The sequence below is a fragment of the Syngnathus leptorhynchus genome, chromosome 1 (assembly GCF_054491065.1).
Source record: "Syngnathus leptorhynchus isolate UIUO chromosome 1, UIUO_Slep, whole genome shotgun sequence".
NCBI classification, from domain to species: Eukaryota; Metazoa; Chordata; class Actinopteri; order Syngnathiformes; family Syngnathidae; genus Syngnathus; species Syngnathus leptorhynchus.
This window is the reverse complement of record NC_141195.1, coordinates 5,321,872-5,337,675: the sequence shown is the minus strand read 5'-3', so window position 1 is coordinate 5,337,675 and position 15,804 is coordinate 5,321,872. Positions and strand designations below refer to the sequence as shown.

The 15,804-nt window shown below is 40.9% G+C and overlaps 1 protein-coding gene across 2 annotated transcripts in view; it reads left to right on the top strand.

The window, feature by feature from the left end:
• Positions 1–15,804, top strand: part of LOC147061532 (ERC protein 2-like) — a 97,462-nt gene that overhangs the window by 6,873 nt on the left and 74,785 nt on the right. Inside the window, exons 4-6 of one of the 2 annotated variants that reach the window (XM_085922526.1) lie at positions 4,838–4,993; positions 6,179–6,346; positions 12,864–13,031. In XM_085922526.1, coding sequence (XP_085778652.1) covers positions 4,838–4,993; positions 6,179–6,346; positions 12,864–13,031 — 492 coding nt within the window. The remainder of the gene's footprint in view (positions 1–4,837; positions 4,994–6,178; positions 6,347–12,863; positions 13,032–15,804) is intronic. The other variant, XM_085922601.1, reaches the window with a different exon arrangement.

The following is a 15,804-nucleotide window of genomic DNA, read 5'->3' as shown; positions in this document are numbered from 1 at the left end:
GCATTCAGGTCTTCACCAGATGTTAAGTCACTTGAACAATCAGTCTATGTTTATGTCTGGATGGTAGTATATATACTGACTGATATATATATATATATATATATATATATATATATATATATATATATATATATATATATATATATATATACACACACACACACACACACACACACCGTAATTTTCGGACTATAAATCGCGTTTTTTTTCTTAGTTTGGTTGGGGGGGTGACTTATACTCAAATTTTCAAAATTCAAAAATCTGCGATGTAGTGAAACCGCAATAAACGAACCACGATGTAGCAAGGGATTACGGTCATTTGAACCGCAAGTGACGTCACCCGTGCCGCGCGGCGGTTGTTTACATAAAGGACAAAGGATTCGATCACGGGATGACGAAGATGACGAAGGGCCCCACGTACTTCCGGCATCATTAGCTGCTTTGTTTGTAAGTGACATGGAGGACGAAGAGCTTGAAGGATTTAATGATTTGGAGTGACACGGAAGGTTTGAAAAACTATTATGGCTTTGACGCACGCCTGGTCCTTCTCGACGGGAGCTCTCTTTCAGCTCCGTGGATGGAATTCGGGGCCCGGCGCTCGGCCGGGTGGCTGTCCGGGGACGGTGGATGGGGCTCGGACATGGCTTTTCCGCACGCCCGGCCATACTCTACGGAGCTTTCTTTCACCTCCGTGGATGGAAGTTCAGTAGTTGTTGGCTCGTTGAACTCTTGTTTTGTTAAATAAAGAGCCGTTTACCAAACCCACGTCTTTCCTGGTACTTTGTTAACGCTACAATATAGTTATATACGTACTAGATCTCTGCAGCGCTCGCGCGGCGTTGTTGACATAAAGGAGAGGAATTTGATTGATGGATTTAATGATTTGGAGTGACACAGATGGTTTGATAATATTGTTGTGATATAAACCCACGTCTTTTCTGGTAGACGTGTAGATTTTAGCGGTCGACACTGACATGTAACCGGTATGTGTGTGTGTATATATATATGTGTGTGAGTGTGTGTGCATGTGTGTGTGTGTAGTTGTCAATTGCAAAAACATGGTTGCAGTACTAACAATAACCACAAAGTGGCAGTATTCTATTAAGATCTACTCTATAGCTCTCTCTCTCTCTCTTTCTCTCTCTTTCTCTTTCTCTCTCACAAACCTACACACACACACACACACACACACACACACACACACACACACACACACACACACACACACACACACACACACACACACACAGTTGTAACCGATTCTCCCCAGCCGAAGGGTCTCAGTAGACCCAATATTAACAGCACCACTGCTTAATTTTTGCACAACCTTGACCTTATCACCTTGATGCTAAGAGTTTGCACACATTCATATTTCTACAAAACTCACAAAACTTCGTGACCACTTTTGTGTAGTTTTGCTGTCTTTTTTTGTGCTTTAGGCAGTATCAGACCTCCCCATTGCCCTTTTGCTACTATATGCTAACTTTTTATAAACTTATGCAATGTCTTTTAGAGCAGCGGTTCCCAACCTTTTTTGCGTCACAGACCGGTTACATGTCAGACAACGTTTTCACAGATCGGCCTTTATATAAATATATAAATAATAAAGTTATAATAAAAAACGCATAAAAATAAAACTCACCATTCAGTATCTGCTCTGTAGCTTTGCGTGCTCGACTGGGGAAACATGTTACGTGACCGGGACGAGCGTCTTGACCTGAATTAATTGATCGTCGATAAAAAAAAATTTTTTTTTTTTTCTGTGTGCCCCGGTGGTTGGGCACCTCTGTTTTAGAGCACATACTGGCCACTCTTTCCTGGCAGCCACACAACATGAAAACCCCCTTAAGATTCTCATAAAGACATTTCCATCTATCATCACAAAATGGGACCCCAGAACTCCTCTTTGCTCACCAACCCTGGGGAACCACATGCTTTCCATGCTCTACTGATCTCCCAGAATGTCTCCGCAGAAAAGTTTATCGAGATAAAATGGCACCCCTGACAATCTCACAAACACACCCACTTCCTATATTCAGTGAGTCTGTGAGTTCTTTTTTTTCGTGTCATTTTGAAATATCTAAATCCTCTGAACTGAAAGGCAGACACATTTGTTTTTTTCTTTCCTCTTTCCCCGAAATGATGAGGAAGGGATGGGAATGTGACAGATGAATCTGTATATATATACATAGTTCTTTGCATGTTCCGACCGGTGTCGATGACACCGTTGCCTTCGGGCTAGAATTGAACCTTTTGACCGTATCCATCTCTCAGGATGCCAGCATTTATTTCTATTGTGTTACCTTTGATCCTATCAATTCCATATGTTAGCTATTCTGACGCGTGGAGCGCAGTTGACGATGTTTGATGGCATGCTCCTTTTGAATACTTCAAATTCTCCACTGGGGGACACAACTGTGCTGTGAAAAGATTCTGTGTGAAATTCACTTGGACCGCGTTTGAGGTCCGCAGCGTTTCTCCAGTTTGAGTCAACTCACTGTGACACAATAGCACACACATAGTCAGTGGGCAGCAACAGACATGCTCTTAGAGAAGTAATCCCCCGCTTAAACGCAAGTGAATAGGACAGGAGGACCAGGCTCGTCGACTCTAATTTCATTGGAAGAACTTCAGAAGATTCTAGCGTGTCTCAGTCTACCACAGAACTGTACGGAGGGATTCCCCTTTTACCACTTTACCGCATCTCTATTTATTTTTTTAACACTGTCAAGGAAACCTTTGTGTATACAACCAAGAAATATTGATTTAGAGTGTTCTTTTTGGCTTTGAATGATTTTATGTCTGACAAAGTCGGTGTCAAAGATCTCTGCACACTCTCAACCTGTCACAGCTTCAAAGCTCAGCAATCAGTCTTGTTTGAATTCCGGTGGATTCTTTTCTGATATCAAATGAGATTAAACATCGGTCTGACACCTTCATCTCGGTCTCAATTTTTTTGATGACTTTCATGTCAGAGCCAGAATCTTGTTGGCTTGGAAAAATATCTGATCCCAGATGCTTGAGATAATTGGGCCAAAGCGCGTTATTGGTTGATGTTTTGTGTCAGAAATGTACCAGAACAGAAATTTAAGACTGGATGCGGACTTCCTCTGCATTTAAGGAAGTAAATGTTTGAGTGGCAGCTCCTGATCTGGATATGAAGAATAACACATTTGGAATAGATGGATCTACTCTATCTGAACTATGGCAATGTAAAACAAATGACATTAGTTGCCCTCCATCTAGTAATTTACTTTATGGCTGTAGTTATGAGTAAAAAGCAATCATTAATTATTGATAGGAGAAGCTAAGCACATGCGCAGCGAGCTGTTGCTGCAACAACAGTAACATGCCAGACATCTTCAGGAAAGGCTGAGACCAGACTGAGTGAGGTAGAGGGGGAAAAACAGCTGATAGTATGATCATATGAGCATTCATCTTCATTTAATCCCATGGCAATCAAAATGATGAGCCGCCAAGCATATTTCTATCGAGTTCCTCCTCAAGAGCTCCATCGGCGGAATCAGCAGGCAGACCCGGCTAAGTCCAGGGCTTTGCAGACCGTCATTGAGATGAAGGTAGGACTTTGCTACAATACAGCACCTGAAGTGAAGAATTGCCACTGATTGTTCCGATTTGTGTGGAAACTGAACAAGAAACGAAGATGAAATTTAATGCCTCGGGCTTTGTTTTCTTCAGCAACACAATGGAGAGCAAGTGGCATAAGACCACAATGGCAATTATTGATGAGCTCTTCTAAAACAGTTCGTTGTGCTAGAGTTGCGAAAATAAACCGTGCATTTTGAATGAAAGAATTGGAGGTGAAATAATTGCTGTTAAAAATATGAACATTATGAAGTTTGACAAAGTCGCTAACTAAAACTGTCCGTCGTTGCCGTCTGTAATGTGCACTTGGCATTTCCCTTTTGTGATTGCAGAACACCACACCCCCTTTTTGTTTTGATCCTGATGTTATCTGGCAGGTATGGCGATGAGTGCTCATTTCTTGATCTTTTTGTTTTTTTTATCTTGAGCCGAAGTCTTCCGAGGTTGGAATGCTTAGTCTTCATCAGTTTGCTTTGCCTTCTTTCTTTGTGTGTCTTTCTCTTGACCTACTCTTACCTGTCTGTGCCCTCAAATATATTATTAATAATGTAAATTAATGTAAAAAGGAAAGTGAAACCAGCACCCCCCCATTTGTAGAAATTTGCATGTTGTCTGGGTCCTTTTTGGAGGATATTTGCAGCACCATGTTCTGGTCAGGTCTGATGTCAGAGATAGTAATGGAGGTCAGATGCTTCCATGTTCCCTGTAGCGTGTGCTGATGGCATCATGCAATCTGCTACCATTTATTCAATTCCAGTTCTCTTCTGGTCCAAGGTTTAGCATTCAACGTATGTATGAACACATGCAGCTAAACAATCTCAGGGCCTACGTACCCATAACAGAACCTTTTCCAGCCATTTACTCAGACGCCAGGGTATAGAGCCCTTAAATCTTTTTTTTATTTTTTTTTTATGATCTTTAGCATCAAATTTCAAATGTTTTTTTCAAACATCTCCATAATAGGTATGTATTTCCCCAACATCCTTTCTTTGTCTTCCTTGAGATCAAGTCCTTCTCAGTTCTACGCAACCTATGCTTTCAATTTAGAAACAGTGCATGGTCGTTTCCACATCAAGATCAAGAGCTTTTTACACCACCTCACTCTAGTTTTATGCATGACTGCGTGGATGAACAAATGGATGGCTTGAAAGAAAAATGGCTGTTTAATTGCTGATATGCAAGACAGACAATCTCTTATGAAAGTTCAATCCGCCTGCTGTTGCCGGTGCAGGACACCAAGATCTCTTCATTGGAGAGGAACATCAGAGACTTAGAAGATGAGGTCCAGATGTTGAAGACCAGTGGCCAGCTACATCCTGACGACAGGCAGGATGAGTTCAAACAGGTGGAGGTCTACAAGAGCCATTCTAAATTTATGAAGACCAAGGTAGAATGTCTCGGACGACTCCTGCATGTCCGGAGTATTGCATGCTAGAACGACAACTGTCTTTGAACATACAATGTGCGTGGCTCTAATGGATGCTAATGTGTTTGGCATGATAAAGCATGTTTGTGTCGTGTCCAATAGAGTTGTTGCTTCCTGGCATATGTTTTGAGGCCAACTTCTATTTTAATCAGAAGAAGCAAACTTCGTTTCTCTCTTGAATTTTCTGTACGGTCATCCCTGCAAAGTAGCTCTCAACTTAGCTTGATTGCATGACGTCACTCTTATTTGCTTTGAGCTGAGTTTGAAACTAAACAAGAAACGGCAGTTTTCTATCAGTCAGTTCATTGACAAGTTATAATCATGAGTTGAATTCTCCTGTCCCATTCAGTGGTCTCTGTCACTTCACTTGACTTGTTAGCGCTGCCTTTTATCCCTTTCCATATCTGCTCTGGAAAAACTTTTGTCTCCACGTGTTAGTGTGAGGGGGTGAAATTCCTCACGCTGCATTTTCCTCAAAACCATACCATCGCAGACAGTCCAATAGTTGCGTCATTCTGTACTCAACAAAATTGTGTACTTGCTACTTGCAAATGTATTAGAGTTGTGCATGTGGATATCAATAGCCTCTGTCATTACAAGAAAAAGATTCTAGCAATGTAGCATTTTGTTGCAAATAGCATTTAGCTGAAATAGCATTGTAGCATTTAGATTCAAATAGCATTGCAGCATTTATTCCAAATAGCATTGGAGCATTTTCCTGCAAGTAGGCAATGTAGGGTTTAGCATTTAGCTCCAAGTAGCAGTGGAGCATTTAGCTCCAAGTAGTATGGTAGCAATGAGTTACAGGTTCGAACATATTAGCGAGCAAGTTCGAACATGTATGCAAGTATGTACATGCAAGGACACTTGAATGCCTTCATTGGAACGTATTTCTCGTAACTATACTGCAAAAGCATTTGCCAATCCAAATATTTTATGATATTTGTCTTCCACTTTTTTAGTTGAGCTAAATGCACAATTTTAGTTGAGCTAAATGCACAATTTATTTTCGTATTGTCGTGATTTGTTGTCTGCACGAGTGCGACTGAGCGAAAAAGTGTCACCGTTTGCATGTGTTGCACGTTCTCCTTTGCACCGGTCCCCTCAAGACTGACTGACGAGATGTTTATTTTGTGTGATTGCCAGATAGAGCAGCTGAAGCAGGAGCTGAACAGGAAGGAGTCGGACATGCAGGCCCTGCAGACCAAACTGGAAACGCTAACCAATCAGAACTCGGACTGCAAGCAACACATCGAGGTGCTTAAGGAGTCCCTCAACGCCAAGGAGCAACGTGCCAATACGCTACAAACTGAGGTTAGTTTACATATATAAGTACAGGTGCGAAGAAATACCGCGTTCTCACAATTAGGCTGTCCAAGATTAAAGCTGTCCAAGAGGAGGCCATCTTTGAAGTCCCTATACTTTATGGCTGTAATGATTTTATCTGTGCTATGAGGGATGGAGGCCTGTTGCATGTACCGAGATGGTGTGTCTGTGAAAGCAGGGAGCATTTAACATTTTTCTCCATCACTCTCAAGACTTGGAACTGATACTTTAGATCTCTGTGTTCCTCCAGTTTAGAGTGGCCTGCTAACTTTGTCCACTCATCATTACAGGAAGCAATTTGGGCCAAAATTAGGCCTAATTGTCCATACATGCGAAAGGAATTTTGGCTCTTGTCGTGAATACATCATACTTATAGGGACTGGTTTCAGTGGGGGGTTTGGATTTTAGGGGGGTTTTGCGAGACCTTTTTATACCTGATCCAGTAAAGTGGTCACATTTCTTTTGGTATTATTCATTTTGTTCATTGAAGTGAAGAGTTATATCATTAATTGATTCATTAGAATACAGTATTTAGACTATTGCAGGCACGTAGAACACATTATTGTAAAGATCATTTTTGACTTGACTTACGCTTTAAACTAGTTTTTTTTTAGGTGTGTGTGGCTAATACTATATATACACATTGGTACTCCGGCCTGAGTAGACCCTCCCCTTTATAGTATAAAAACAACGTGGCCTCTTTAGAGCGCTTTGTTGTTGACGACCTGGTGTGATAAATTCCAATCACCGGAGGATTTAATTGGATAAAGTTTTACATTTCAAACGTGTTATGAGATGTTAACTCGAATCTTTTCATGACATGTTTGAGAATATGCGTGTTGGTATGAATAATTAATATTGAAGTAGTGACATTCAATTGATTCTAATGCTTCCGATGGTGGCTGCATAGACTCCCATGACATGTAATTGGATGAGATAGTATCACTAAATGTTAAGCACAAACATGCAAAACACACCCACTCTCCAGGCTGATTGCTTGACTCTCATCATCTTCGCCCGGTCTCAAGAGGTTTTCTCCCACTATTGAAGTCGCTTTTTCCCTGCTTGAGAAAGTCTTGAGTTTCCACATCTAAGTGGGCAAAAGCCCAGGATGAGTAAAGCTATTTAGGGCATTTGGGGGCCAAGTATTACCCCGCATTCCTCTGTTGCCTGTCCGTCACTCACGTTTTGAGCACAGGACCTCGCTTTCAACTCATTCATCCCATCCACTTATATTATTGGTTCATCTCTGCTTCTCTAAATTTTGTCTTTCATACAGTTATTACTTCAGCCAAGGAGATCATATCCACACCAGCGCTGGTCACTTTGCCAGTTGTGGTTCACGTGACTGACAGTAATTGATCCACAATGGCTCATAAGAGCAACAATTGTTGTATCTGTCAGTCAGTGTCAAGGACAGCATCCACAAGGCCCCGTTTGAATTTATTGACAGGTTGCAGAACATATTGGTTATGAGCACAGATATGAGAATTTGCTGCTGTCTGAAGAAACCTCTCCAAACTACAGATATAGATGTCTGTGTTCTTCCCGCAGCGATTACGACCTCGTGCAATTGAAACTAAAGTCCTGCAGGTCAGGTGTCCAACTGCAAGCCTCTTACATATTTAAACAGCCCAGAAAAAGTGCACAACCTCTTTGAAACAAGATGTTTGCAGATGTAATGATGATCGTAGTTTTTCCAAAGTCCTTCCCCTGTGACCCATGCAATGAATGCAAGATGTGTTTATCATCTGTGACATGGCTGCCCTTTGGACGATACTTATAATACAAATTTCCCAGCTGGTTGGATCTCCTTCCCAATTCAAAAAGTGGCTGAATAGCTCAACCGTGATTGTGAAAAATCACCATAAGGTGGTTGAGTTGACTTCAACCCAACCTGGTCAATCATGGTTACCATTCTGAGGCACGAGTTGCTTCCATGGGTTATGTGGTTTGGGATGTTTTGGAAGCAGCACTGCTTTCGGGCCGCCCAGAACAAACATGGATAGGTCCAAAATAAACCCCCCTGCAGAGACTATGTGGAAAAAAAACCTAACGTGGAGCTATAGCGGCTGAGACTTTTGTTTTTTTTCTGTACATCCTGAATGGATTACTAGTTTGCATGACAATATATTGTACATCATGCAAACTTTGCATTTCAATTTTGTTCTCCTCACTTGGAATGAAATATCCGATGATGTATCCCACGTGTGTCCTTTTGTGGAACCTCTTCAATGAAACACACTGAAGCTCAAAAAAACAATAGCTTGGCTCGGTCCGCTATCAAATTGAGGCTGCCGGGACCACCAGAAACAACACGTGGCATTCTTCTCTCACAAATGTTTGTCTCACTTGAGGGTCACACCGTTTTGCTTTAGCACTTAACCGCAAACTTTCATCTGCTCACGCAAATCAACTTGCAAACATAAAAAAAGACAACTAAGATACTGCACCGCCAGATGTTTTCACGCCTTGGAGTTGATTTTTCTTTTCTTTTACTTTGTCCTTCTGAGCTGTAAAAAAAAACATACAATTTGAACATTTTCTTCTTGCTCCGATTCAGCACACAGAGATTGACATGAAACAGTTACTTGAAAAGAATTGCTGACTTTTGCATTTGGGGCTGTTGACATGAATATGCAGGGAACATGATTACCAGACAGGAAGCCATTAACATTTGAACCTGTATGGTTTCATGCTACTTAAGTTCTTACACTAATACTCAGCGGAGCCCAATGTGAAAAGCAAACATTCATACATGCTGGATGTGGAGAGTTTTATCATCCACATGTTGAGTTATGTGTACCTTTAGTGTTCTTGGTGTCATGTGCTTCCTGAGATGAAACTGCATTAATATTAGGACAAGTGATGAGAAGACAAGATGAAGACCCCTTGGGACTAACGATTCATTTTCTGTCAACGTGATGACCAAAATTCACATTCAAAGATGGTCCAATTGATCTGTTATCAAGGGGAAACTTTCCCTTGGTTTGCTGTCAGTGCTGTAAGCGGACATGATAATGGATGGAGAGTGTGAGCACAGTGACAGCTTGGTGCTACTCCATCAATCCATCCACCTTTACACCTCAATACACCTTGAGTGACTTTCATGCCTCTGCACATTTTTTTTTTTCCTGAATTATGCGATTTATGTGTGGGTACGGGTGGGCGAGGGAACGCATTACTGTGTTTTTCCTTGTTGATTCTGTTGCCTGTAGGCAAACAGCTGTGTTTCCATAGTTGTACATGAGGCAGGAGACTGGGAGTTGTACCCCATGCTTCACTTGTCCCGGTCTGAGGCATTTTTTATTTTTATTTTTTTACATGTGGGTATTCTCCAGAGCTTACCTTGAGGTAAAATGTCCCTGAGATTCCAGAAGAGATAAAATCCAAAGTGTGTGTGACTAAACATTTTGAAACGTTTGAGAGCCACTTCTCAGGTAGTGATTAATACGGAAAGCTGACCAGTTTCCTACACATTTCTGAAGTAGCAAATTTGCTCAAGTTACCTTGAATATTTTATTATTGATGAATAGTTAATAGTTTCATCTATGTGAAGACACTATGATTTCTCATGAATTATCAATACTGATTTACCAAGCTCGCCACATTTGTCTGATCTGTCTGTCCAGTTGTCCATCTGTCTGCCTGACATGTTTACGTTTTACTTAGTGTTTCAAATGACCATGTCTACCTGCTCAGAAAATCCCAACGTCCCATGGCACAACATAAATCCATCAGAATTATGTAATCATCCATCCATTTTCTGAACCGCTTAGTCCCCACGGGGGTCGCGGGCGTGCTGGAGCCTATCCCAGCCGTCATCGGGCAGTAGGCGGGGGACACCCTGAACTGGTTGCCAACCAATCGCAGGGCACACAGAGACCAACAACCATTCGCACTCGCACTCACACCTAGGGACAATTTGGAGTGCTCAATCGGCCTATCAAGCATGTTTTGGGATGTGGGTGGAAACCGGAGTGCCCAGAGAAAACCCACGCGGACACGGGGAGAACATGCAAACTCCACACAGGGAGGGCCGGAGGTGGAATCAAACCCGCACCCTCCTAACTGTGAGGCGGACGTGCCTGCCCCACCGAGCCGCCCTATGTAATCATTCATTAATAAATATATATAATTCCTAAAATAATACATATTTTTTGTAGGTATAATTATATCATGATGTATATATAATTTATCATTTATACATACAAAAGAATCCAAACAGGAATACGTTTTTCAGTAAACTGGAAAATATACTGGCCATTCATTTCTAAAACATTGAACGCTGCAATGCAATGAAAAGGTTAAAAAAAAAGTATTATGCAACCATTTTTTTAAGCTTTTATTTCCTCCTCTTAACAATTACAGTTTATTTGAAAAGGCCTCTTTTTGGATTAAAGTGTAAAAAGTAATGACATTTTTTAACCTTTTTTTCAAGGGGTCACTTTATTCCCCCAATATCGTAAAACATTTTACTGAGGGTGTTGCCTTTTCATATCCACAGTAGATACTGTGTCGTATCTTTTTACACTCATTTGAAGGTCACGGGTGATTAAAATGTTTCACTAGGATATTTGTGGTGTATTAGGAATGTTTTTTGGATCAGTGGCTTGACTAGATTCCCACAATGAATATGTATCCTCCTGGGAATGCAATTGTTACTATGTAAACTGTCTAAGTGTCCACTAGACTTGGCCTGCCGCGATCTTCCCATCATCTCTGGTTCTGCCGTCTTGACTGTGGTCTGACTCATATGGTCCCTGGGTTGTTGATTGCGGTCCAGAGCCCACTCTGGGCCTGATACCTTTGCAGATTTTGCTGCCAGAAAAACTTTTATGATGAAATGTGAGGCAGGAAAAAGGGAGGTGAAGACAAACAGAGACGATGTTTTCTTTGAGCCTCCGTTTCATTTTGCTAACCACTGTCCAGAATACACATTTGGCTATCTTTGAAAGAAGGAGGAAGTCGGCTCAAGTGGTTGTCGGTTTAACCTTGCGTATGTGTTTTTTTTTTTTTTTTTTTTTAATGTGTGGCAAAAATACATCAATGTTTTTCCTAAGTAATACCAAAGATTCAAATCCTTATGCAAATTGCAACCACAGAATGTTGAACACATCTGAAGGATTTTTGTTGTTATCTTGACTATTCATGAGTCCATTAAATTCATCATGAAATCGATCACTCGCAAAAAAAAGCTGTCAGCTGACACAATTCAATAAAGGCACTTGTGCTTCGACGTAACTTCCAGTCTGCAGCTGAAAATCACTTTTGCTGCGCTTTGTTGTATTGGCAGTGTTGTGTTTGTTCCACTGGAACTTTATCCTACTTGTTTCACGCCATCGAGGTGTGACGGAACGGCAAGAAGGAAATTGGAATAATACTGTTCTGTTCATTTTTGTCACCTTTTTACTGTTAGCAAAATAAAGACACTACTGTGTATTTTGCTTAAAAGCTGAGAAGTGTTTCATTGTTGCTGATATTCTACAGTGGACTGATACTTCTTGAGTTTCACCTTTTTTCCTTAATCCCTCTTTCTGTTTGAACTCAGCTCTCTTCCCACATTTATCCATGTCTTTTTCCCTTTTTTTCAGTCCTCTGTCCAGCAGCGATCGGTGCTTTTAGAGGGTATTAGCAAGGTGTCCTTATTGTACTATCCCAGCTTAGTGGGCCGGTGCAGGTGAGAGTGGGGATTTCCTGTTCAGCCTCTCTCGAACATTCTTGCTAAATTGCTCCTTTCCAGGTGGAATTTGTGGGTCGAGGGGCTCTTTGCAACTCATATTGCAGAACCTGAACTTCAGCCGTGCATTGATGTGAAGGCACTAACAGACCCAAGGTGCAAGGATTAGTGGTGTCATCTGGTATATGTGAGTGCTTGTGTGTGTGTCCGAGAGGCAGAACAGAACTTGGGTCACTTGTCTGACTTTTGTTGTCTGCCAGAAGAGCAATGCTACTTCTTCTCTCTGTGTGCCTTCAACCTGTTTGAAGGTTCGGATCGGAGGAAGGCAAAAAGGAGCTCAAGTTTAAAAAGAAAATAGACATTATCATTCCTGTGTAAATATTGGAAAACATCTATTGTACAAAGGAGGATGAAATAAATTAGAACACAAAAATGATTAAAAAAAAAAAAGAGAACTAGCCCAAAACGACATCTCACTTTTATAAAATTACTTTGATTGAACAAACTAAAAATGTTCTTTATTTTTGTCTTAGTCTATCATTTATTGTACATTAGCTTTTGAGGTTCATTATAAATGACTACGTATGTATTTTGGTATTGCTGCAGGTACAGAATAAGGACAGGCAAAAAGTCACTTATAGTGACCTTTTTTATTTGATCTCTACCACATACCAAAACCTACATATATATACAAAATAAAAATAGAATCTGATCCTAAAACTAAACTAAAACACACCATTTAAAATTGTCATTTTAAAGACAACAAATAAAAATAAACTATTTGTCCCTCGACGTTGTACTCATTTATGTGTTTTTGACTTTTAGGTAGATGCTCTCAGGGTGCGTTTGGAAGAAAAAGAGCAGTTCCTGACAAAAAAGAACAAGCAGCTTCAGGACCTAACAGATGAAAAAAGCACTCTAACGGGAGAAATCAAAGACATGAAGGATATGTTGGATGTCAAGGAGAGAAAAGTCAATGTCCTTCAGAAAAAGGTAGGTGCAGCTACGTACCAAAGGGAAAGCTTGCTTCAAAGTGGACGGACGTTCTTAATTTGTCAGCCAACTGGTTTTTACTGTACTTCTCGGCCATTGCGTCGACTCTATTGAATTGTATGCAAGTAGGCAGGTGCATTGAAAGCAATTTTAGATAATGGAATTACTGCTGTACCTTGCAACAAAATTTTAATTTAATTAATCATTCCCCCAAAAACGTCTGTAATGTGTTTGTGAAAAAATAATGTACATAGAAAAATATATATTAATGAGTGTAAAAACTTTATTACACAATTCTTGCCACATTTCTTGCTGCCATTTAATTCAGTGCTCCTTCTGTGGTACTTGCCTTGGCCAACTGGGGGCAGTATTATGCATGCATACAGATATGCATGGAGCTCTCCCTGCTCCTCAGTAAGCACAGTAATGTTAGTCGTTTCTACGCAGAGGATAAAGAATAAATGCATGCGAGTGATGTGGCGGTCGATTGTTTGTGTTCAAATATCACTTGCCCCAAGGTTTATAGAGTATAGCGCCAATGCTATTTGTTACTGCCATTAAGTGTTAGCATTAAGCTAGTGGACTTTCATACAAAGTTACAGACACCAATGTGCAAGTTTTAATTATTACCACCTTTGATTATCATGTTGTCATTTTGGTTACAGGCCACTTACACACACATAGAAGTCCCCTGTCAACTTTCTTGTTTCCTCTTATGTCCTCAGTTTAGAGTCCCCTTCTCTCGCCTTACTTCTGACTAGTCCCTTGCTGCTTTTAATTGAAAGGTCAAATCGAAGGTCACATGTTATTTTGTCAGTCTCTGCACATTTGACTGCATGAATATTTAATACCTCCAAGCGTTGCTCTCTCAGACACTTGAACGTGACCTTCAGCAGCGAATATCAACCTTCCAAAGACTACTGCACAATTGAAATCTACTAATTTGTTTCGAAAAAAAATCCTCGTACCTTAAAATGGAAAAGTTAAACTTGCCATTATAGTTCATTGAACTGTATATTCACTCTTGCATGTCTCGAAATGTTTGATGTGAAGATAGACCAAGAAAAGATCACAGAAGTCTCTGAGACTGTATCTGTCAACCCCTCCCCGTTGTTTGTCTTTCATGAATCTGTGGAGGTCACTCTTTTTTTAAAATTCACTCTGTTATTTGGGGTGCTCGGCTAAATGCTGTCTGTTCCCTCTCTCATTTGACAATTACAGTATATAAAATGCTTGATATGAAAGGAGAACTTCAACTGACAGCCAGCAATAGTACCGTAATTTTCGGACTATAAGTCGCTTTGGAGTACAAGTCGCACCAGCCATAAAATGCACGATAAAGTGAAAAAAAAACATATATAAGTCGCACCGGAGTATAAGTCGCACTTTTGGGGCAAATTTATTTGTCAAAATCCAACACCAAAAACAGACATGAACCAGCAACAACAGGCTAAACGACACGGTATGCTAACGTGACATATACACAAACGAGGAGCTGAGAACGGGCCTGACGTAATATTTAGAGTTATTCAAGTAAGTATTGCATAAATAACACGTTTATCAAACCATCTGTGTCACTCCAATTCATTAAATCCATCGATCTTGCTTTATGTAAACAATGCCGCATATGCTGACGTTGGACCCATTGTAAGTTGCATTTCTAATTATTCCACACACCCATATAACGATATATAAAGTATATTTCAAATAACTATCATATTACAACAATATTATCAAACCATCTGTGTCACTCCAAATCATTAAATCCATCGATCAAATTCCTCGTTCTTTATGTCAACAATGCCGCGCGTGCGCTGCAGAGATCGAGTATATAACCATATTGTAGCGTTAACAAAGTACCAGGAAAGACGTGGGTTTGGTAAACGGCTCTTTATTTAACAAAACAAGAGTTCAACGAGCCAACAACTACTGAACTTCCAGCCACGGAGGTGGAAGAGAGCTCCATAAAATAGGACCGGGCCTGCGTAAAAGCCATGTCCAAGCCCCATCCACCGTCCCCGGACAGCCACCCGGCCGAGCGCCGGCCCCCGACTTCCATCCACTGAGGTGAAAGAAAGCTCCATAGAGTATGACCGGGCGTGCGTAAAAGACATGTCCGAGCCCCATCCACCGTCCCCGGACAGCCACCCGGCCGAGCGCCGGCCCCCGACTTCCATCCACGGAGCTGAAAGAGAGCTCCCGTTGAGCAGGACCGGGCGTGCGAAAAAGCCACAATAGTTTTTCAACCGCAACTTATAGTCCGAAAATTACGGTAATTAGTTGAGTTTGTCTTTCATTATTTGTGATATTTAAGTCATAAGGCACAAATCTTTTTTTTTCCTTTACTGCAAGATAATGTAGACTGTAGTCTTTAATTTCCAAAGAATTTATGCTCTCCGTGTTATTGACATGCAATGAGCTGGAATGTATCCTTTGGGTGGATATGTGGGTGGCTTTAGGTCAGGAGTACACAGAGCATTTTTTTTTCACCGAGTCCAAGGTCTGTGTCAGACCACATGCGATAACACTAATATTCAAAACAAAATCTCCTTCTTTCCAGAAGATGTGATTATTTTAATGGTCTTCTGACTGGACTCCCTTGCTGCAGATCGGGTTCTTAGCAGAGCAAATAGATTTAAGGATTACACCGACTCCTAGTCAGCTGTAGAATAGATTTTGAAATGCAGCTACTGGTTCAGGGAGACGTTGAAGAAATGCTTTTTGGAATATAAACCCAATTGGGTTCCGAGTTCAGCAGACGGGTTAATTCGTG